This window comes from Suillus subaureus, assembly GCF_016647635.1.
Source record: "Suillus subaureus strain MN1 chromosome Unknown BJ212scaffold_11, whole genome shotgun sequence".
NCBI classification, from domain to species: domain Eukaryota; kingdom Fungi; phylum Basidiomycota; class Agaricomycetes; order Boletales; family Suillaceae; genus Suillus; species Suillus subaureus.
In genome coordinates this window covers 56,441-79,403 of record NW_024538567.1, presented here as the reverse complement: position 1 = coordinate 79,403, position 22,963 = coordinate 56,441, and the positions used below count along the sequence as shown (strand labels likewise).

The 22,963-nt window shown below is 44.8% G+C and overlaps 7 protein-coding genes across 7 annotated transcripts; 2 read left to right on the top strand and 5 right to left on the bottom strand.

The window, feature by feature from the left end:
* Window positions 1–3,252: 3,252 nt before the first annotated feature.
* BJ212DRAFT_1345559 (uncharacterized protein) lies at window positions 3,253–3,894 on the top strand (the record flags this gene model as incomplete). The annotated part of the gene is made up of 2 exons (XM_041335306.1): window positions 3,253–3,797; window positions 3,859–3,894. Coding segments are annotated over exons 1-2 (306 nt in total), but the record flags the coding sequence as incomplete, so codon positions are not given.
* A 4,029-nt stretch (window positions 3,895–7,923) lies between these two features.
* BJ212DRAFT_1479459 (PIN domain-like protein) lies at window positions 7,924–8,174 on the bottom strand (the record flags this gene model as incomplete). The annotated part of the gene is made up of 2 exons (XM_041339885.1): window positions 7,924–8,043; window positions 8,103–8,174. 2 exons carry the CDS (start codon window positions 8,172–8,174, stop codon window positions 7,924–7,926), a joined length of 192 nt encoding a protein of 63 aa, XP_041194319.1.
* Window positions 8,175–9,786: 1,612 nt separating this feature from the next.
* Window positions 9,787–10,253, top strand: BJ212DRAFT_1269067 (uncharacterized protein; the record flags this gene model as incomplete). Its single annotated transcript, XM_041330785.1, has 2 exons — window positions 9,787–9,936; window positions 9,984–10,253. 2 exons carry the CDS (start codon window positions 9,787–9,789, stop codon window positions 10,251–10,253), a joined length of 420 nt encoding a protein of 139 aa, XP_041194318.1.
* A 238-nt stretch (window positions 10,254–10,491) lies between these two features.
* BJ212DRAFT_1496612 (uncharacterized protein) lies at window positions 10,492–11,657 on the bottom strand (the record flags this gene model as incomplete). The annotated part of the gene is given in 6 exon segments (XM_041341539.1): window positions 10,492–10,797; window positions 10,854–10,867; window positions 10,886–11,011; window positions 11,061–11,317; window positions 11,367–11,428; window positions 11,487–11,657. Coding segments are annotated over 6 exon segments (936 nt in total), but the record flags the coding sequence as incomplete, so codon positions are not given.
* Window positions 11,658–13,808: 2,151 nt separating this feature from the next.
* BJ212DRAFT_1496607 (quinon protein alcohol dehydrogenase-like superfamily) lies at window positions 13,809–15,140 on the bottom strand. Its single transcript, XM_041341538.1, has one exon. The coding sequence runs from the start codon at window positions 14,973–14,975 to the stop codon at window positions 13,905–13,907; it is 1,071 nt and encodes a 356-aa protein (XP_041194316.1). The 5' UTR covers window positions 14,976–15,140; the 3' UTR covers window positions 13,809–13,904.
* A 678-nt stretch (window positions 15,141–15,818) lies between these two features.
* BJ212DRAFT_1479456 (uncharacterized protein) lies at window positions 15,819–17,351 on the bottom strand (the record flags this gene model as incomplete). The annotated part of the gene is made up of 7 exons (XM_041339884.1): window positions 15,819–15,976; window positions 16,031–16,367; window positions 16,428–16,456; window positions 16,859–16,937; window positions 17,014–17,023; window positions 17,094–17,285; window positions 17,338–17,351. The coding sequence occupies 7 exons, from the start codon at window positions 17,349–17,351 to the stop codon at window positions 15,819–15,821; spliced, it is 819 nt and encodes a 272-aa protein (XP_041194315.1).
* A 1,265-nt stretch (window positions 17,352–18,616) lies between these two features.
* On the bottom strand, window positions 18,617–22,332 carry BJ212DRAFT_1479455 (WD40-repeat-containing domain protein; the record flags this gene model as incomplete). Its single annotated transcript, XM_041339883.1, has 6 exons — window positions 18,617–18,954; window positions 20,564–20,828; window positions 20,893–21,120; window positions 21,177–21,269; window positions 21,324–21,472; window positions 21,540–22,332. 6 exons carry the CDS (start codon window positions 22,330–22,332, stop codon window positions 18,617–18,619), a joined length of 1,866 nt encoding a protein of 621 aa, XP_041194314.1.
* Window positions 22,333–22,963: the final 631 nt, after the last annotated feature.

The window sequence follows — 22,963 nt, the reverse complement described above, 5'->3', positions numbered from 1 at the left end:
TAAATACCGAACTACGTCGTAACCCCGATTTTGTCGTTCCGCTAATTGTCGATCCGACCGTGCAAAAGATTTGGCTATGAATTCATTCCGAGACATACAAGGTTACTCCAAACTGCCCTCTAGAACTCGAGAATAAGGAGTCACATAGACTAACATAAATCTGTGATGCTATGCTCATGCAATTCAACACGTGAGTATCTTTTATAATTGCCAATCCCAAGCACATGGACTTACTACAGCCACAGTCGGAAACAGAACAAAGCTGGAAAGCAATGTCTTCTTTTTTGATGGAATAGACGCGCTGATTAGCTGATATGATTGAGCAGCAACGTTTAGATTGATGATTAGAGATTCGGATACTTATCGCACAACAATGATGCGACAGCCACCGACGAGCATTTAGTATGTGAATGTGATTCTGAATAAGACCTTCGGAACGTCGTGAATGGTTAAGTTCCAGGAAGCCAAGTGTGCTCTTGTACATGAAATCTCATGATAGTGAGTATAGGACCAACTTCCACTCATCTCCTGTTACGACATCAGTATATTGATGGTTAGCCGAAATAGGAGACAGTAAATAATGAATCCTAGATTCGTCGATACCAGTAAGCTCCACCCCACTCCAACAATGACGAGAACACAAACCTCTTCTTAGATCCAGTACTTCGAACGTGGTGGGAGTAGAAACCAAGGCGATTGCCAACATGGGAAGGAGCAATTACAAGATAACGGTGTGAAGCTTCCTGTTGCCCAGCCAATAGATCTGCTTAAGTTGCAGAGAATGGAACCGAGCCGATTTGAATGGCAAGGGAACCCAAGATGACATTTCAGTGTACTGGCGAGGACTCAGCAAGGAGAGATGTTTCCAGCTGGAGAACGGAATAGATCTAGAGAGTTTTCGGGCCTAGATACTAATGCGATGCTCTCTGAACATTGAACTGGAGGCACTCCTGATTTCCTTGTATATCGACATGAATCTTGATGCTTCTGTAACCCCTGCGGAACGTTACACGCATCCATGTGTGTGTATTTGGACAGGTTAGGACCACCGCACTCGAAACCCTCTGCCTCCCTCGCCAGACTAATAATTAATTATGGTGTTAAGTCCACATCAATGAACACGGTTGTAATTTCACCTCAACTCGCACGCCGGTTCGACTAGTATATACTACCTTGCAGTCCACTGCTTGTATTTCCCTCCACTTAATATTTAAGCTACCTGTCTCCTATAGCATCAAGGAGCTGATACCGATATCTATCCCCCTATGCTCAAGGCTGCTGAGGATCATCGCGGCCATTCGGAGATATTGTGATCCAAAAACATAGTCAGTGTAGGCACCCGGAAGCTCCCTGAGATGTTCGGTCGTCAGGACCCTCAAAAATTTTGGCCTGCCAATGGGCACGATTCTGAGCGCAACTTGATGTGTGTTTGCTTCCATGTCCTAATCAAGGAATCGACTGACCCGGAAACAACCGTGAGGTTCAAGTCAGGCAATTAACCGAATCCGAGGCTCTGCATCCTTTGAGAGTGGCGACAAGTTCGCCTGTTTTCGCATCCCAGATTTTGACTGGATGCTCAGTAATATCGGGATTCGAGGGCAGGCGAGCTACAAACATGGTCATGTCTGGCCAGTAGATGGCTGCGTCCACTTTGACCGAGGATTCATGTATCTCCGTTCCCCACGTCCCGCTCCCTTGTAGTCCCATCGATGGATCCACTAAGCACTCGTCGACCATCCCAACTCCAGCAGACAGATTTCACCGCCTCTGTATGTCTCAGCGATAACTTTGCCTTTGTCGATGTCCCACAACCTCACTCCACCATCTTTATTTCCAGCTAACCACTTTTTTCTCGTCCGGAGGCAACGCTATCGTCTGTACTCCACTATCCCCATCCCGCCAGTCCTCTCTTATTTGTTTCCTACTCTTCAAGTTCCAGACCTGCAGCGAGCCGTCGACTGAACAAGTCATCGACTCATCATCCGCTGTCCGCCCGGGAAATCTATGGCTCCATCGGCCTAACCGGTGCGTCCTTCAAATTTCTGGCAGGGCGTTATCATTCATGTTTCCTGCATCTCAGCTTTCATTCAAAACCTCCAAATTCCTCACTGCGATATGCTTTGACACAAAGACACAAAGGGCGTTTAGATCAAGCCAGAGTTGAGTACACTGGAAGTTCGAGATGGTACGTTTTATATGTGACATTTTCGTGATTACTTCACAGCATGTATTATAGACTGTGCAGCTGAATGTAAGCCTACGCTTACCATGCGACTGACATGTTGCGTTTGCTTTGCGCTGATGGGACACCGCACGATGTTGTTCTGTGTTTGGACCGATGTTACTGATTCTCTATAGGTCTTACCGCTCATATATTCATGTCTTATCTCTTACCGTACCGCCGAATCCCATACGTTCATCCATGTTATCCGTCGTCTGATCGTCCGCTGGTATAGACTGTCTATCGTGACAACCTTCTACTGAAGCGCCCAAGCCTCGTTTTTGATCATGACTTTCATTCCATCAGTCACAATCTTGATTTCCGTTGTTACCACCTAGCCAATGATACTCGCGCATCAGGTCGTATATCTGCCTCTCTCCTCGAACGCACCCGTCGTCTGGTCTACGTCTGTCGAAACTAATCGATCAAGCGGTGAATTATCACGACTTGATGTCAGTCCAACCGTCATCGATGCATGGTCTCCTTCATCAGAACCATTTAAACATGCATCCACTCAGCCATAGTACTAATTGGACTACTGCCTGACCAGTAGTGCAGGGTGACAGGAATTCACCCTGATCACTGAACATATCAGCGATGCAGATGATACCCTTATCGGCGTACTTCCGCGCGCTGATAGCGTTAACAATGATTTGCACGTTACGACTGACAATGCCGATCGTTTGCAAACAATGTTTTGACACCGGGCTTTTCACTTAAACTCGGTTTCACCTTCATTGAGCAGTTCTGCGTAACGTCCCCTGTGTCTTCGCAAAACCTGACTCTTCGTACACTTTCGTACGATGCTAGACGGTGTTAGCCTTCGTTGCGTAGCGTTCATATTTCACGGCTGTTCCATGATGAATGGATGACGTGCCATATGCTATATTCTCTATTGTATGCTCCACACAATGTATTTATCACGCTACTTGTCCTGTGACATAGATTATTAGTGAAAGACGGAAGATATACCTGAGGTGTCTACCATATGTAAGGACGAAACGGTTGGTTCTGCAGAAGTAATTTGCATGACTTCTCACAAAAACAAAACCGTCCGCTGGCGGGCGTGACGTTCGGCAAATGCCGTGGATCGGTTTCTTGAACGTTCCATCGGGGGCTCGGCGTCGCTTACGTTGGTCACGTCCCTTCCCTTTTTTGGTGCACGGATTCCCTTGCGATTTCCCTTTGCGATTACTGTTCCCTTCGCTGACTCTCTTTCTCATTGTAGCTCGCCCCCATCATCCAGGCCGTTCGAGCCATTGCTTCTGCCTCCTCTGTTGGCAGTGACAGCCTCCAAGAGACCACAATGACCACAATGATTGCAATAGCAATTGTTGTGGTCATCCTTGTCCTTGTTGGGCTTGGCATAATGTACTACTGGTGGTGGCCTGCCATTCCAGTCCACAGCTTCTACAGCTGGATGCCGTGCTTTGTCGTCATCCCACTAGAAGAGCACAGGCATAGTGAAGAGTGCAGAAATCAGGGCATTCCTGATATCCCCCCAGCACGCACAGTGTGCAATTGCAGCTGGGAACACTACAGTGAGTGCACTGTCAGTTGTTGGCCAATGGATATGGTAAGTATTTAGCAGTTCTATTTGAGTTTTTGGTGTTTTCTTACCTGGGAATGAACCACAGATGTCAGATGTGGCCAGTATCAGCTTTGGTGATCATCCAAGTGAGCCTGCTGCCACGAGTTCAGTGCTGCTGCCACCTGCTACTACTAATGGGGCCAAGAGCTGTTGTAGGGAATGAGATTCCTCCAGGCATAGATTGCCCATATTACAACTCACGATGATTGGTATAGTGTGCAACTCACTATCTATGACTTTCCAGTAAAATGCACCAGAGGCATGACACTTTCCCACATTATGCGACGCATTCCTGCACATGTGCTTAGCGCACTCTTCCTGTGCTCAGTCGCCCTTTGTCGCGCAACATCCTGGAGCATCCATTGATCATCCAACCAGTTCCCTAGTGAGTCCTTCCTCGTCTATTCTCATTATCAGACCATATTTAGTATTTGTATGGCATTATTTCATCATGGACCCTTATTTACATCATTTACATACTTAGAGCGCTCCCTGTTCGCTTCTGAGCCCTGGGAGCACGCCTAGGCACAGCTTACCTGTTGCGGAGGAAGTTTTTCATCTACCTACCACCACCATCCAGTAGCATCTAGCAGTCAGAATCATCATGAGTTAGCATCATAGTTGTCACCCTAGTCCCCAGCAACAGTCCATTATCACCATCAGTCACCATTCAGCAGTCTCAGCACACATCCTCACACCAATCATTATCTTTTACATGTTTGCACACTGCATGCACCTTATTCCCACACTTCACGCACCTATGCACTCAACATTCCTGCGCACACGCTTTCAGCACACTTCACCAGAGTTGACCTGGTGTCACTTCATGGATTTGCTTTCCTTGCTTCCCTTAAGGGTCAAACATATTGCCTGGCACACTTTGACCAACATTTAGAGAGTCAGTAGGCCTTCCTCTCACCACCAGAGTGAGAGCCTCTTTCTGTCTTTCTTTTGCTCTGCAAGCCAGCAGAGTTGTTGAACCTTCACTGTGCTTCCTCTGTCCATCCAAAAGACAGCAACAGCAACTCCTTCCAGTGCCCTGAAGCTAGTGACATTGAGCACTGCAGCAAGTGCAATGCCAGCTTTCTGGAGATGGTGAGTCCACCTCCATGATGTATCAGTGTTTCTTGCTTTATTTGGCACTTACTTACCTGGAATCCTGCAGACAGATACTGGCCCAAGTGAGCACACTCACACAGCTTAGTGCTGAGTAGGGAGACAATAAGAGATGCTAACACTATCATATATGCAGATACAAGTACTATACGAAAAATGACATGGGCTCTGTGCATCTATTTAGTCTGAATCAGTAAGTTCCAGTACCCCCAAGGCATAAGCATCAAAAGTACATCTCTTCCTCTTTGTGTTATGTGATGCTTGCTGTTTGGCAGTGTCTCTGTCAGAATCAGTTAGTTCTATTATCTCCATGCCCTGATGATCACAGGATGCCATTGCAGTGGATGTGCCCAGTTGCCACCTCTTGCCACCTCTGCTTCTGAATGCATGAATGAGTGCTGGAAGATGATCTTCTACCAATGGTACAGGCACCCAAACCTGGCTCATCAAATCCACCAATATGTCAGACTGTGAGTTGATAATGGTGGCAGACTCAGTGGGTGTCCACTCTGCCATGTGCTGGACTTGCATCACACCTTTCTTTGCAGCAGTGATGAGTGTGTGACTTGACCTTGACTCGGTACTGTTTTAAGGCATGTGAGGATGGTGCATCTCATTTAGAGTGGATTTGGATGATAGACTCTGGCTCAGTCTAGCATAATATCAGAATGGGGTAGTGTGACAGTAAATACACACTGGCTGGCTCACCTCTAGAAGCACATGGATACAGATTCCAGGCCAAATGTAGTCCTGCAACTTCCACATAGTCCCCATGCTCTCTGCATCTCTTACTGGGCCTGGGGGCATGTATTTTGACCAGCAAAAGTGGAACTCACACAGATATGCAAGATTCTCTAAGTCCAAGACCTTTGAGTGGATGAAATCATGACTGACTGGCTGCACAGAGGTCGGGGGTTTGACATATGCCAGTACAACTGATACATCAGGAAAATTGTCAGGAACATTGTTCAAAAACTTGGGGTGATGCCAGCCAATGTGGCCAAGTGGATCCTTGACAAGGATTTCTTGCAGGCAACAGGACCAGCCACAGATATAGTCCTTCAGTCTTTCGTGGTTTGATGTGAGTAAATGGGCCTGAGCCTCTTGAAGGAGATCATTGCCAATACCATATTGCACCAATCCACACACTGTTCTCCACCCACAGCCTGGAAGTCCATCCTGGGAGTAAGGTACAGTAAGCAACAAAACTGTTGCAATGTTTGTATGAGATTGATTACTCTAGCTATATCATTGCAGGGATGGCAGCTATGAAAATGTAAATAAGAGCAATATTGTAGCCCTACATCCAGGCTACAATAGTTGTACTACATTGAAGATGTGAAAACATTTCCTTAAAAGGATATAAGCAATTTACTACATGGTATGCATTGCAATGGTTTTGTTGCTGATATTTTTCAATATCAAAATCCTATCAATAGACATCAGTTATGTTATTGAGTATGTCTTATAATGTTATGTGACATGTAAAAGGGTCAATATGATATAAACAAAGCCAAATGTTGAACTTTCTCAACATCCATCATCATGAAAGCCCTTTCTGCTGACAAAACCAACCAAATCCTTTTTTACCTTGATTCTAACCAATCTACAAGGGAGATCTCACATGCTACTAGTGTACACCATAGTACCATTATCAGAATTCACTCTGAACTTAATTCTGACCTTCAAAAGACCTCTGGTGGTTGTCCTTCTGTCTTTTCATCTCCCAATATTCAGCATGCTATTTGGTTAATCAGTACAGACAAGGCTGAAAATGTCACTCAAGTCACAAGAGCACTTCAGGATGTCAAGAACCAGCCTATGTCCTCTCAGACAACCAATCATTCCTTGAGGAAATCTAGTATGAAGCTTGTAGTGAAGCAAAAACACCCTCTTGTCTCCTGCTAGCCTGACACTCAGGCCCTCTCCTGTCCCTTTCCAAGCCCATTTCCTTTCATCTGGCCCCAAATGATTGATTTTGGTTTCATATAACCATATGACTCTTTTCAAGCTATCCACTATCCAGTGCTGGTGACTGATAGCAAAGTATAGTCTTACTCTCCTATACGCTTAGATAGGAGAGGGTGTTTTTGCTTCACTACAAGCTTCATACTAGATTTCCTCAAGGAATGATTGGTTGTCTGAGAGGACATAGGCTGGTTCTTGACATCCTGAAGTGCTCTTGTGACTTGAGTGACATTTTCAGCCTTGTCTGTACTGATTAACCAAATAGCATGCTGAATATTGGGAGATGAAAAGACAGAAGGACAACCACCAGAGGTCTTTTGAAGGTCAGAATTAAGTTCAGAGTGAATTCTGATAATGGTACTATGGTGTACACTAGTAGCATGTGAGATCTCCCTTGTAGATTGGTTAGAATCAAGGTAAAAAAGGATTTGGTTGGTTTTGTCAGCAGAAAGGGCTTTCATGATGATGGATGTTGAGAAAGTTCAACATTTGGCTTTGTTTATATCATATTGACCCTTTTACATGTCACATAACATTATAAGACATACTCAATAACATAACTGATGTCTATTGATAGGATTTTGATATTGAAAAATATCAGCAACAAAACCATTGCAATGCATACCATGTAGTAAATTGCTTATATCCTTTTAAGGAAATGTTTTCACATCTTCAATGTAGTACAACTATTGTAGCCTGGATGTAGGGCTACAATATTGCTCTTATTTACATTTTCATAGCTGCCATCCCTGCAATGATATAGCTAGAGTAATCAATCTCATACAAACATTGCAACAGTTTTGTTGCTTACTGTATGCTAAAATCAACTGCAAATAATCAAGCAGGTTCTAAACTTACATGGTAGTCACCACCACACAACAGAGCCATAAGCAGAAGGCCACCATTAGAGAGCATTACCTCTCTATGTTGCTGAATATTGTCAGCAGAGTAGATAATAACGTTGTTGGAGCAACTTGGATCACTGTAGCACTGTGTAAGATGTTTGAGAATAGTGACAGTGTTGGAATTACCTCCTGAAGACATGTGAAGCCCCAAATACCAGTGCATCACTGTCCTTGGTGATGACCACATCGATAACACCACTGTGACTAAGTGCAGCAAGTTCTGCCTCAGCCTCACCAGCAGCCTTGAAAGATTAGTAGTAACAGTAGATAATTATCTAAAGTGGCTTTGAGAATGACTCACATCATGGACAGCAAATCCCAATGTCTGTGCAAAGTGCTTGAATGGTTCTGTCAACCATGGCAGAGTTTTCATGATGTGCATGCCTCTCTTGATAGTGGGCTTGGCTGGTCTATCAAAGACAACAATGACCTCACTTGGAATGCAGTACAGATGAGCTAATTTTCAAAACAGTGACTTTAACTCAGCATTTGCTCCAGCTTGAGCATGACCTCAGTAAGGGGTATGTTGGCTCTCAGCCATCCAAAGACTTGCATCATATTATGTGAGTTTGGACTTTGAAGACTCAATCATTGAGAATGCTCACTTTCTGTCAACACCCAGCCAAAGCCTATTGTTTTTGGGCCCTTCAATTGTTGAAGGATCTTGTTCCTGAGCAACAATCCAGGAAGTGGCATATTCAAGCAGTGAGTGCTTGTCTCCAGCTGGAGCAATAGCCTGAATAAAAATAGCTCTCAGAATACAAAAAACCAGTAGCAAGGTGAATGTATATACCATCCAGAGATCATTGATTCCCATGACAGGCAAGCTTAAGGATGGATAGAGGCCCCTATTCACTATTTGCTCATCATGTATGTAATTCATTAATTCAATGATAGTGTTTGAACTCACGAAATTTTTCAGACACTGTTTGTCTTATGCCATCATTTCATGATGGAGACCACAACCTTGCCCTTTCCTGTAGGCTTTGACACTAGTAGCGGGCAACCACAAGTAGAATTATTGTCCATGTAAGTTGGTTTTCTTACTTTGGAGGTTCAAACTCAACATGGTAATACTAGTTCAAGCATGACAGTGAAGACTCTCAAACACTACTGCCACATGTTCAGTCTCAAGGTCTGTGCCAATAAAAGCCTCCTCCAATCTCAGCTGGAGGAATTCAGTAAGGACCAAGGCCAGTGGGACAGGTGAGTCCAATAAAATATATATTCATTTGCCAAGGGAACCTGACTATCGCATAAATTACTACAAGGCTTTGTCCAGGCATGCATTGGCCACACAAGGGCAGTCACACTGTCACTGGAGGGGGTAAGAAAAAATCAAGCCATCCAAAACTATTGGCACAGTGTCTCACAAAACTCCATGGGGATAGGGATGCCAGTGCAGTCCATGATGGACGCAATGCATTTGAGTGTTTGAAGGATTTACACACTCCACAAGAGATTGATGAGATCCTTCCATGGGTAAGTCATCAATGCCATGAGTTAATGACTTGATCATACTTACAATAATGGCCACTGGCAGGCACATGCCATCATTGTGAAGCACCTGTACAGGCCCAAGTCTGAGGTAACCACCAGTGAGCCAATGTCAGCTAGGCCTAGGAGTAGTGGGGTATTCCTACCTCAATGGCAGACTGAGAGCACAATTTCCTCCATCACATCAGAGGTGGGCACTCACTCAGTCATTTGTCACCATCTGAACCATGGTTTTTCAGATTGCACAAAAAGTTAGTGCTGGGATAATTGCCCAACTAGATGCAACAAATACAGCTGACAGCTGTAATATTGATTCAGATTCCAAGAGTCTCATGGCACCTTCCTCTGATAGCAAGTCCATAGCCCATGCAGTGGATGAAACACATCACCTCAAGCTAGGAGATGGGACTGAAGTAAGCTTTGTGGTTAGTGATGTACCAGATCCTATTGCTGTCACATTCAAGCAGGATATCCCACGTCTCAATGCCATGTGGGATGATACCAGTCCTTACTGGGGGAAAGAATCAGTGCTAATGATTAAAGGACACCCTATTCCAATAGTATACTGGCCATATGTTTACCGTTATGGCAAATATGGCCAGTGGCAGGGAACTAAAAGTCAATGGATGGGTTGGAGGGTAAGTGAATGCATTTGCTAGTATAGTCAACTCACTCGGTCTTGCAGGATATTGTCTCTCAATACCGTCAAAGCACACCAGAAGACTTCTGGAAGGAATTTTCAGTCAATGGCTGTGCAATGAAGTTCACAAGGATTGTCAACAAACTTCACAGACAGCACAATATCAGCAATGATGACATGGTTACACAGGTCCACAAAGAGTTTGGGGATGCATTTGACTCACTATTCTCATATCGCAAGGGAGATGAGGTTCATGTTATGAGAAACAAGTCAGCAATTGTCCACTGCTATTGGCAGTTAAAGAAACTCCAGTAGGTATACTTGTACTTTTCCCCTTGCTTTGTCCCATAGTTCCCAAACTGCAACCCATGTTGAATAAATCAGGTACTCATCTGAGTTTTTGTAAATGATGCTCAGTCATGTCTTGGAATGCACCATGGGTGATGCCTTGATAAGTCAAAGGTTAGGCTAGCACTTAAAACTTTCACACTATATTGCATGATCAAAGCATGGTCATCATTAAATTGATGTAAGGTAGTACAAGGTAACAATATCAAGCACATGGGCATGACCTTCTGCAATGTGGGCACTTGACAGATGGGCTGTGGTAAGGGTTGAAAAAATGCTCACAAAGCTCTGTGGCATCATCATTGTGTGAGATGAGATATTTGACAATCATTAAGTTAGTAAACTTGAGGCTCCAGCCTCCCCATTCACATATGTGATGCAGCGGCCACCGGCATTCAATGTGCAGATACTGGTAGCCCCCATGCCAAAATGAATGTGTACCATATGATGAGGGATCCACCCCAATATCCAGGAGATTGTTGTGAAATAACTCTAAAAATCGTTCAGATGTCTAAATTGCATGATTTGATGAGATTCATGATGTATTCCATCCAGAAAGAGGCTTACCAAAGGCTGGTTGGCTTCTGTGATTCAATCACCTGAAGCAAACTTTTGGAATAAATAACCAGTCAGAATTTTAGAGGCTACAATCCACTTGGCAATAGCTTGAATGGCACATAGGTGCTCTTCTGTGGGCATGATCCACAGCCAAAAAGGTTTGATATCTGAATTGTTGTTAGTGTGTTGGATCCAGGCCAAGAAACTATTCCACACTGCCATTTTGGTGTGTTTTCTTGAATGGAAGCATCAGAATGAGACCATTAGAAAAGAAATGAAGGTTGTGAAGCTGTATTTTCAGGACTTCATCAGAGTGTAACATACAAAGAAATGCTATTGTGTAAGCAGCATGCAAGCAACGCTTGATGCATCCACCAGCCCACCATGATGACTCACTAGAGCCATCACTACATCTTCCAGGCTGGTAATCAAGGATAGCCCAGTTTTCAGGGTGATTGTTAAAGTGATACATTCTTTTCAGAATATGCTGTGGGCCAGCAATAATCAGCGGAGTAGCTATACAGAGGGAAAGTACTAATGGACGTGATAGCACAAGCACTGATTGCAACCTCGCCTGCCTGAACCTGTTGAGTAGCAAGCAGACATGTCAAGTACATTCTCAGCATTAGTGAGTAATCTTACCTTGCAGTGCCACAAGCTGCACATGTAACTAGACACCTCAACTGACACTAAGGGGTTACCTAACATCTGGCTGCTATGCAACTCTGATTCATGCCATGGCAGATTGCCTAGACCCTGCAGATGCCCAAATGCATATGTCATTGCTGCCCACATCTTCTGGGCATGGCCATACAATCATCTCTCATTGGTGGATGGCTTATTTGTCCCATCAAGTTTCATGGAGTCACATCTGGTACCAAGAGCATGTGAGAAGCAAAAAAAGAAGTGGGAGGCATAGGACTTACATGTCCATAATCCATGCCACAATGAGGTAAGCTGCTTCTTGGTGAGGTGAATGAGAAAACAGGGACTCACCATCCTGAAGGAGGCCATGCTCCCTCAGGAAGGTGTTGCAGTTCAAGATTAATCTGCAATTTTCAGTGAAGGGGCTGCATAGATCAATGAGAACAGACTGTGCACCTTTTATACTCAGACTCAGTGCTATCTGAGATTCCTTTTGACACATGTTTTAGAGTCTCTTGAAGGGACAAGAGCCCATCCATAACACTGGTGCTGTTATCAGCTGCAACTTCAGGCAACTCAGACATGAGAGTTTCCTGCTCTGCAGCAACATCATCAGCAACATCATCCAGCTCAAGCGCTGTGTCTGGTGTTGCAAGGGCATTGTAAAGCCTGGGATATGTTTCACAGTTGAGTGGCATGTGGGATGGTGGTAGTGGGTAAGGACAGACAAGACTGAGCCTTATATTGACCAAGCCCCTATGTAATAGTGATGTAATCAGCAGCATACTTTGTTGTATTGGACAATGGATGACAGAACAAGATACCTAAGTCATGAAGTGAACACTGGACTGTCTAGGTGTACAAAAGTACTGTCTAAGTGCTCATTGGGACCATTTTTTTCTAGTCGATGGTGGTCAGACAAGCATGAAACCATCAACTTTAGCTGAGGAATATGCTTGCTCACCAGTGGCTTCCTTTGCAGAAAAAAACAGTCCAGTCTGTATGGCTTGCCACCAGTCACACCTCAATATCCACAAGTGATCACCATATCCATGCCATAGAAGATCTCCAGTGGGATGTGAAACTACACAGCCATAAGTGTTACAGCCAACACCATGATCAAAGGCCCTCACAACTCACATACCACCTGCTCAAGGCAGTACCAACAATTCCATATTGGGCAGCGAAGGTGCATCTGTGTTGCAAACAGGCCAGGGGATATTTAATGGGCTGGGGAAGCACACAGTTTGATTCCCTCATCTGCTGTTTCTCTCCCACTCTCAGCAGCCTCGACATTCTCCCATTCACACCCTTATGCCCCACCCATATCCTAATCCTCATCTCCCAACCTCTCAGTTAGGGAGCTGGACCTGCAAGATGCCATGTGTAAGTCTCATTATTTTCGTTAGCATTGGCATTGACAGCATTGCTGCTTCATGGGAGATGCCATGGAGCATGTGCCATCAGGCTGTGTTTTGTCTTTCTCCAGTCCCTGTTTCGTTCTTGCCTTTTCCCATGTCATTCTTTCAGTGGGTCAGAGTGGGTCAGTGGTCAATGGCGAGAGCATTTGGCGGTTGATGGAGAGCTGGAGGATGGCTGGGTCGATGGATTGGGCTGACTTCAGATGGTCATGGTTGGTCATGTCATGACCACCAGTGACTGGACCATTTGTTTTGCAGTTTGCAGGTTTACTTCCATGTGTGGATATAAAGCATGCAATAAACAATGTCACACCTTCATTGTATGTACTCTAGGAAGGAGATAACATCATGGGACAAGAGAGATCATTGTAAAGGTGACTGTCAGTATACCCAGGGGATGTGCAACAGAAAAACGGCCAGAAATGAGCCCAGCAACCAGCATGTCTAAACGTTGCATGAGGACTAGTGTTTGAAGTTGCAATGAGAGGTGCATTGGAGGTGGAGACAACAGCATAGGGTTGTGAAGACGAGCTGTGCCACTGGATTGTTGCACAATGGTACCATTGGGAGGGCGCGATCTGCGTGCAGTAGGAATTCTTGGAATTGACCACTGTCTCTCTCTTGCTGAAGCGTTTCTCTATGTGATGTGAGATAGAGTTCAAAGAAGAAGATGGTATCAGGAGGAGTTGAACATTCAAGAGGGATAAAGTGACATATGCGTTTGGCCTGACAATGTGGGACGCCAACTACTGCTGAGGGATCCTCATATAGGCATCTGTGCCACTTGGTCTGCTAAGGAGACAATTTCAAACCAAGTGGAAAGGGTGGGGCCAGGATGAGATATCGTGGGCATTGTGGTGTATAGGGCAGAATAAAAACAAAAAATGGCTACAAAGAGTGCTTTCACGCCATGGTGATGATCAAGAGTGGGGGTGGTGTTGTGCAGACAACTGAGGATATTAAGATGATGAAAACAGGACTGGATGGAACATAATTAACAACGTACGTGAGCATGATGTTGTGTGTTGTCAAAAAGGCCTTGGCATACCCAAGGGGAAGCCTTGATTGGCTTGTCCAAAAGAAGGTCGTCCAGGCCAGCTTCCTCTAATATCGCAGAAACATCCCAAGTATACATGCTTTTGTCATCGCAGCAAGTGGCTAGTAGCTTTCCATCTGCTGAAAATGACATGACAGTGATTGTATTTGCATAGTTGAGGGGTGAACTGATGGGCTGATTATCGTTGAGGTTCCACAATCGTGCTGTCTTGTCCCTTGATGCACTTGTGAGGACGTGGCCATTGGGAGATATTGCAATGCCATAGACACTTTCAGTGTGCCCATCCAGCACAGCAATCTGGTTTGAAGTGTTCCATGTCCTAATTGAGGAATCGACTGACCCAGATATAAGTGTTTTTCCATTTGGGGTCCAAGCCAGGCACACCACCAAATCTGTGTGTCCCTTGAGAGTGGCGACAAGCACACCTGTCTTCGCATTCCAGATTTTGACTGCACACTCAGTATTACCATGATTTGGCCAGCTATCGTATCCACTAGTCACAAACATGATCATGTCTGGTGAATAGATGACTATGAACACATCTTCGTGCCCAGTCTCTATTGGACCAACGATTGTCTCTCTGTTCTCCACATCCCACTCCCTTGCAGTCCCATCTTCAGATCTGCTCACCACTTGCTGACCATCTCGACTCCAGCAAACAGACTTCACTGGCTGTGTATGCCCTGTCCATTTTGCGATAACTTTGCCTGTATCAATGTCCCACAACCTCACTGCACCATCCAAACTTCTGCTAACCACTTCCTTCCCATCCAGAGACAACGCTATCAACGTCCACACTCCACTATCCCCATCCTGCCAGTCCTCTCCTATCTGTTTCCCACTCTTCAAGTTCCATACCCGCAGTGAGCCATCTCTTGAACAAGTCATCATCCATTGTCTGCCCAGCAAATGTATAATGCCCTCAAGAAAATTGCTGTGACCTTCAAATTTCTGGCAAGGCCTTATCATTGATGCCTCCTGCGTCCTAGTAATGAGGGATGAAAACATGATCCTCAGTTTCAACTATGCTGTCTCAGCTTTCATCCAACAAAGTCCAAATTCATCACTTACTATGATATATTTTGGCACAGACACCATGGGCATTTAGGTCAAGTCAGAGCCAAGCATACTAGAGAAGTCCAAGATGGTGAGTTTTATATGTCACATCCTTGTGATTTCACAGCATGTACTATAGGCTGTGCAGCTTCGGCATACTCCCATGTGCTGATATCATGTGAATTTGCAACTGGTCTGGGTGCATACTTTAGGCCTCTGACTGTGCTGAGGTCTTGGTACCCTCAGAATAAGACCCATACCAAGACTGGCCATTTCAGACTCGTCCTCATCTTCACGTTACAGTAGAAGCAATCGCTTGCAAACATTGTTTTAACACTGGGCTTTTCACTCAAACTCGCTGTCACCTTCACTAAGCAGTCGTATCTTACAATGCATTCATTGCACTGCCAGTCCAGCCTGAAGCTGGATGCAAACAAGGTTGCTAGTTCTTGACTTACCAATTTATGGGAGATGTAGTATGAATTATCCTCAAAAGGCCTGAAGGTGGATTACTTGTATGATTAAATGACGATATACATAACACCAAGTGATCACCTTTGGTTTCCCATACTGCCACTGCAAATCTAATAGATGCTGACAAACATGAAGGACTAACATATGGAAGCCAGGACCACTGCACTCTATTTGTCAGCAAAATTGGTGTAAGACTCCGGAAACCTCAGAGACACAAATAAACAATATGAATTCAAAATCAACTTCCTGCCACTGTCGCGCTGCTTTACACCATTGAGTGCAAATTTCAAGTGTGTTGCCTAGAGAATCACATAAAATAAACTACCATTCATCTACCACATCCTCATCTTCATTGTCAGAAAACTCCCAGACCACCAGACCAGCATGGTCAAGCCCTTCCAGGTTTTTCTCTTCAACAACAGATACATCAGGTTCATCTTCCTGTGCAAGTGCATCCAGTTGTTGTGAATGTGATTCATCTATATGAACAAGATCAAGCCTTCAATATGTTATCTATGAGGAAGGAGATGCACCAAGACCCAATCTCCTGCCTACACCACCCATATAATAGGCTCCATCCTCATCCTCATGAAATGGCAAGTCTTGATGGTTCTCCAGGAGTGGTAAGGGATCATTGTCTTTGTCAGTGAGCACTATTTGTGGCAGCTGCTCATAGAGCTGAGAAATGATGTGGTGTAAGTCCAAGTAGACAGTCCATGCTGACTGGTGGTTGACAAGAGGGTGACCTAGCTCATCATAGCAACATTGTATGAAGTTACCAAATTCTGGAGGAACAAGTTCAAAGACAGCGTGATTGGGGTCAATGTAAGTATTGTGAACATGGTCTATGGCACCTGGTTCAAGAATGATCTAGATATAGGCAATCAGAAATTCAGAATACCACACAAGTGAAGATGGCAGGTGACAAACTTTGAAATCCAGTGCCCCAAAATCATTTGCTGAATTATAGATGAGGTTTGGCACTCCATGAGGGAGTACCTTGAACAAGTAGTCATGTCAGTGAGAGCAAGACAACACCAGCATCAGAAATTTGCCAACCTTGTTGCAATCATGTCTCTTTGTGGTATTATTTATATGGTCCTTGTATCCATCAAGCTTGTGTTGCAGCCATGGAATAAAGACCCATTGAAATATTAAACTAAAACCATCTGTCAGGACTATAGAGTGTAAAAAATGGAGTATGCACTGTTACAAAGTGTTGTCAAAGTCATACTAGCCAGATTCAACACCATGATCCAGATAAGTCTCAAAGCTGGGGGTGAACTGGTAGTGTAGCTGAGACCAAGTAATTTCTGGCATCACATTCTTCTTTGTATGCATCCAGCAATGCTGTAAGGTACCTTCCAGTGTTGGATCATGCCACTGATGGAGCATGGTGTGTGCATTGGCAATACCGAAGTTCTCTGATCCTGGGTCACTCTGAGTGACCATAGGCATGTCTAAAATGGTAAATCAATAGTGTTGCAGTCATACATAATAAGGCAAATCAACTTACAACCAAGCTCCTGGATGGTGTCAAGGTAATATGTTAGTATCCGCTGTGGGTTCTGGTTTGAGTGCCACACTCTCATCTACATGATGCACCCAGAGAATGGCTCAATGCCAGTGTGTAATGCAAGCCCAAACCTAAGCCACTTGTCATGCTGATCAACAGCAAACAAGTCATTAACACCCACTGCCCAGAACCATTTTTTCCAGAGCCTATGAGCCTTGCGCAGGTGAACAAGGTTGGCCTCATAAGTAGTGAAGTATGTGACCACTATGTTTCTGCAACATCACAAAAGATTCAGTATCATAGATAACACAAGATAGCACTTACCTTGAAACACTCATGGCTCACTCATGAAAGAGCAAACTGACTATTTCCCAGGCCCCTGCATTGGGATACGTCTCTCGAAGATCTATCATAGCATCACAAATACTTTTGATGGTGTGTGACTGTTGTTGTGTGTGCAGAAGGCCCATTCCAATTTGTATCTTCACAAATTTCGTCAGTCTAGATTTTGAAGTTTCAAGTGAGTAAGCACCACAGCACATTATGGTTGAATGACTTACCTGAGACCATAGCATGAGGTATCATAATGATTCCATAGGCTCTGAACAATCCACTTATCAGTTTGTTGTGTCTTCCACAATCAAATGATGTGCAGAGAAATGACATCAAGAGGTGCTAGAACTTAACATCAAGCCAGTAGTAGTGTTAGAGAACAACAAGTACATATGGGATGGCTTGTTCTGATTCAGCATCAGGTGCTCCAGCTGCTAGTGGATACAGTGAGAGAGGATTGAAGCAAGCACAATCAAAATTGGTGACAAACAAGAAATCATATATAAGCTAATTGACTTTGCCAGAGGTGGGACCAGACAAATCTGCTCTGGACAGAGTTGGTTTGATAGTGGTTTGATAGTGAATCTCACCAGTGGGGTGAGGTGCCTGGTCAATACACCCCTAAGGAGACTACTATTAGTAATTTTGATGCCAGTGAAGTAGGCGCATGACTATGATGAGGTGCAGTGCTCAAAGGAGGCAGTTCAGACTCTTGGCAAGTGACTTGGGGTTGCAAGGAGTTGCAAGGAGAATTGTTTGCAATTGACAGTCCAGCCAGATCACACAGGATTGCCAGTAAAGGAGGGTGATATGACTTGGAGGAAGGCAGCTGATGAATTGTTGGTGGAGGAGTAGTCATCAGGAAATTGACCTGAAAATAACATAGCATTATAAAGCTTTATCTAACATAAAATTCATATAATCTCTATCATAATTGCAGTCAGCCTGACAAAGCTTTAGATAGTTAGACTATGCTGGGGAAAACCACCAAAGATACAATTATGATACACATTGCAAACATCTGCCATCCTTGACAAAGGTTTATAATGCCAGGCTGCTTCAAACAAAACTGCCATGAAATTGCCAAAAGTCTTAACATTGACACTCATTTTATCATTTTATATATCAAATCAGATTTTAATTGGGGTTGGGGTGTACATATGTGGTATTAATACAGGAGAGAAGAGAGACATAGTAGAACATAAGGTAGAGAGATAGAGAGATGTCAGGTACCTGCCTCAAGAGAGAGAAAAAGAACCATCAGGAAAGGCTAGGGAGGACCAGAGAGGAGGGCCAGGGATGAGCCATGAAGGGCCAGGAAGGAGGGCCAGGAAGGAGGGCCAGGAAGGAACCAGGAAGGGCCAGAGAGGGTCCAGGTAAGGGCCAGGAGGAGCCAGGAGGGAGAACCAGGGAGGAAGAGGGCTAGGGAGGAGCCATACAGGACCAGGAAGGACCAGGAAGGAACCATGAAGGGCCAGGAAGGAGAAGGGCCAGGAAGGAAGAGGACCAGGAAAGAGGGCCAACAACTTGAAGGAGGGCCAGGAAGAGCCATGAAATACCAGGAAGAAGCCATGAATAGTAGGGAGAGGAGGATGTTAGCTTGAAGGGCTAGAAGAGGTGCACAGTTAGAGTGTGGATGAGATGAGAGAAGACAAGTCTCAAAAATGTGAACCACAACTTACATAAGCATCATGTGACATGACTCCTGTAGTGCAATGTCATGCAAGCAGTGGTAGTAAAGACCAATTGGTGGAAACTTGTTGATACAATTACAAGACATGATATATCTACATCAGAATGTTGGTTCTTTTGCAATACTTGTTCATTTAATACCAATATGTCATACTCATTATCAACCTTTATCTTTGTATATAACTTTATATAATTCAGTGAATTTTTGATTTGATTTTACCAACCAAATCTAGGAAAAACAAGTTTGTGCCAATTTTCAGATGGCCAAGACACATCAAGGTGATATGTCTGATATAGTCATATCTTAATTCATATATGTGTGGTACCATGGTAATGATATCTAAGGCTAAAACATGACATGTAATAATGATTATTGATTACCAATTATATCTGGTCATACCAACTTTAAGTTGATTTCCTGGTGCTAAGTGTGGTATAAGCACTGAGGTTAGTATCTCCATGACTCGGAGGAAGGCAGCTGATGAATTGTTGGTGGAGGACTCAGCCAGTAAGTGTGGTACAAGCACTGAGGTTAGTATCTCCAAGGTGTAACTTACTTGGGTGGTGTCAGCTTACTAGTAGGTCAAGATATCTATGTCAATCTTTGGGACAAATGCCAAGGAATGATTTGCCTGCATGGTAAGAAGTGCCCTATCTATGATAGTATTTCTACTCCTGACATACTTTGAGTCTGGACAGATCTGTTGCAGTGTTCACTGTGTTTCTCATGGTATGGTGGTGTCCAATATATAATGGCAAGTCATATCCAACAGCAAACCACTTTCCCTTGTCATGCCCAAGTTCAAGCTCATCTCTCAGTTCACAGAAGACACATTTGCAGCAGAGGATCATATTTGTGAACACCCTGTTTGTTGAGCAAGGATTGCAAAGGGGGATCCTTGCTTTTATGTTGGTACTGTTGACCCAGGGAAACCTGGTCACTATGTATGCGGTCCATGTCATGCCCACTATCTAACCATGCCAGCCACATCTGTGAGACCCACTGGTATGCTTAACCCAGTGCCACTGTATCACGTGATGACTGACATGCAGTTGTTTTTGCAGCAGCTGGTTCAAAATCCAGTTCAACGTCAAGTGCTGTTCCACAACTCTCCCGCACCTTTCCTGACCCGCGCATGATCGGCCAAAGCGTCAACGCCACACAGAGAAAATGTATGTTTAAATCTTGTCGGGTCTTGGAAAACAGAGTATATACATATTTCCCAAACCTTTGAGAAACAATACAGGATATCTATACCGCAGTTTGGGCCAGATCGGTTGGAGCTGCCTCCTGTGAAGGTGTGATTAACACACAACTGTGTTATTTGATATGCATGCAATGAGTCGTAGAGATAAGTGTGGTCAACGTTTACCATATGTAAGGACGAAACGGTTGGTTCCGCGTAAGCAATTCACGTGACTCCGGTACACGCAATAAACAATGCCATGTCTTCGTTGTATGTAATCGAGGGATAAGATAACATCTTGCGATGAGAGAGAGATCGTCGTAAAAATTAATGCTGACCATCGGTATACTCAGGAGCGGTACAACAGACAAAGAGCCAGAAACGAGCCCAGCGACCAGCGTGTTTAATCGTTGCATGAGGATTTGTATTTGAAGTCGCAACGGGAGGTGCGTTGGAGGTGGAGACGGCAGGATGGGGTTGCGAAGACTGAGTTTGAGCTGTGCCACTGGGTTGCTGCGTGACGGCGCTATCGGGAGGGCGTAAGCTTCCCGCAGTAGGAATTTTCAGGATTAGCTTTCGTCTCTCCCTTGCTGAGGCGTTTCTCTACGTGATGCGAGATAAAATAATATGAGGGGTTTAATATCCGAGAAGAAAGATAGGAACATACACGTTTGCCTTTGGCATATGGGACGTCGACTACTGATGAGGGACGCTCGTGTAACTCGATATCTGCGCCGCTTAGTCTAGCAAAGAGACGGTTTCGAACCCAATGGAACGGGCGGGGTCGGGATAGCGTATCGTGTGTATCGCGGTGTGAAGGGCGGAAGAAAGATAAAAACCGACTAAGAAGCGTGCTTCTATGCGAAGGTGATGATCGATGGTGTTGTGCAGAAGACTGGAAACATTTGGGCGATGAAAACAGGACCAGATGAGACATAATTGACGACGTACGTGAGCGCGATCAGGTATGTCGCCAAAAAAACCTTGGGGTACCCGATTTGCGACCTTGATTGGCTGGCGGACAGGACGGCGTGTAGCATCAGTCTAGAGTGCATAAGCTTGGGTGCAATGTGAACTGTTGATGAAAGTTTCACGTACAGCCAGTAGCGACTTGTCGGGCTTGTCCAAAAGAAGGTCGTCGAGGCCAGCTTCTTTTAATATCGCAGAAACATCCCAAGTATACGCGTTTTTGTCATCGCAGCAAGTGGCTAGTAGCTTTCCATCTGCTGAAAACGACACGACAGCCACTATATGTATGGTTGAGGGGCGAGCTGATGGGCTGATTGTCGTCGAGGTTCCATAATCGTGCTGTACCGTCCCAGGACGCGCTTGCGAGGATGCGGCCATTCGGAGATATTGCAATGCCAAAGATATTATTGGTGTGCCCATCCAGTACAGCGATTTGCTTCCAGTTTGAAGTATTCCATGTCCTAATCGAGTAATCGGTTGACCCGGAGATAAGCGTTTTCCCATCTGGAGTCCAAGCCAGGCACACCACCGAATTTGTGTGTCCTTTGAGAGTAACGACAAGTTTGCGCGTCTTCGCACCCCAGATTTTGACTGAGCACTTGGGGTCATGAATCGACCCGTCCCATCCAGCAGTTGCAAGCATGGTCATGTCTGGCGAGTAGATCACTGTGAACACCTTTTTGTGCCCAGTCTCGATTAGACCGAGGATCGTCTCTCCCTTCTCCACATCCCATTCCCTTACAGTCCCATCCATTGATCCGCTCACCACTCGCTGACCATCTTGACTCCAGCAGACAGATCTCACAGTTTCTGTGTGTCCTGTCAATTTCGCGATAACTTTGCAAGTGTCGATGTCCCACAACCTCATTGCACCATCCGAACTTCCGCTAACCACTTCCTTCCCATCCGGAGACAACGCTATCATCCACACTTCGTCATCCCCGTCCCGCCAGTCCTCTCCTATCTGTTTCCCACTCTTCAAGTTCCATATCCGCAGCGAGCCGTCCAATGAACAAGTCATCATCCGTTGTCCGCCCGGTAAATGTATGGCACCCTGGAGCCATTTGGTGTGTCCTTCAAATTTCTGGCAGGGCTTTATCTCTGATTCCTTCTCCGTCTCAACGATGGGTGAAGACATGATCCTCAGTCTCAACTACGTTGTCTCAGCTTTCATTCAACAAAGTCCAAAATCATCACTTACTACAATATGTTTTAACAGAGACACGATGGGCGTTTAGTTTGAGTCACAGTCGAGTGCACTGGATGTTCGAGATGGTACGTTTTATATGTGACATCCTCGTGATTGCTTCACAGCATGTATTATATAGGCTGTGCAGCTGAAGCGCTCAAGCCTTATCTGTAACTATGACTCGTCTTCTCTCGGTTACAATCTTGATCCCCGTTTTTATTGCCTGGCCGATGATCCATTGCGCCTCAGGTCGCACATCTGTCTTTAACCAGCCAGCTGCTCCTCAAACGCACCCGTTGTCTGGCCTATGTCTGTCAACACTAATCGATCAAGCGGTAAATCATCACAACCTGATGTTAGTCCAACCGTCATCGATGCATAGTTTCCCTCACCCAAACGCGCCTCCTGTCGGCTATAGTGCTAATCGGACTACTACCTGACCAGTAGTGCAGGGTGACAGGAACTCACCGTCATCACTCAACATATCAGTGATGCAGATGACACCTCCATCGGCGTACTCCTGCGCGCTGATATCATCAACAATGAATTCCACGTTACGGCTCACAATCCCAATCGCTTG

Coding starts and splice junctions, on each gene's coding strand:
- BJ212DRAFT_1496607 (XM_041341538.1), bottom strand. CDS start 14,975: ATGTTTTCATCCCTCATTACTAGGACGCAGGAGGCATCAATGATAAGG.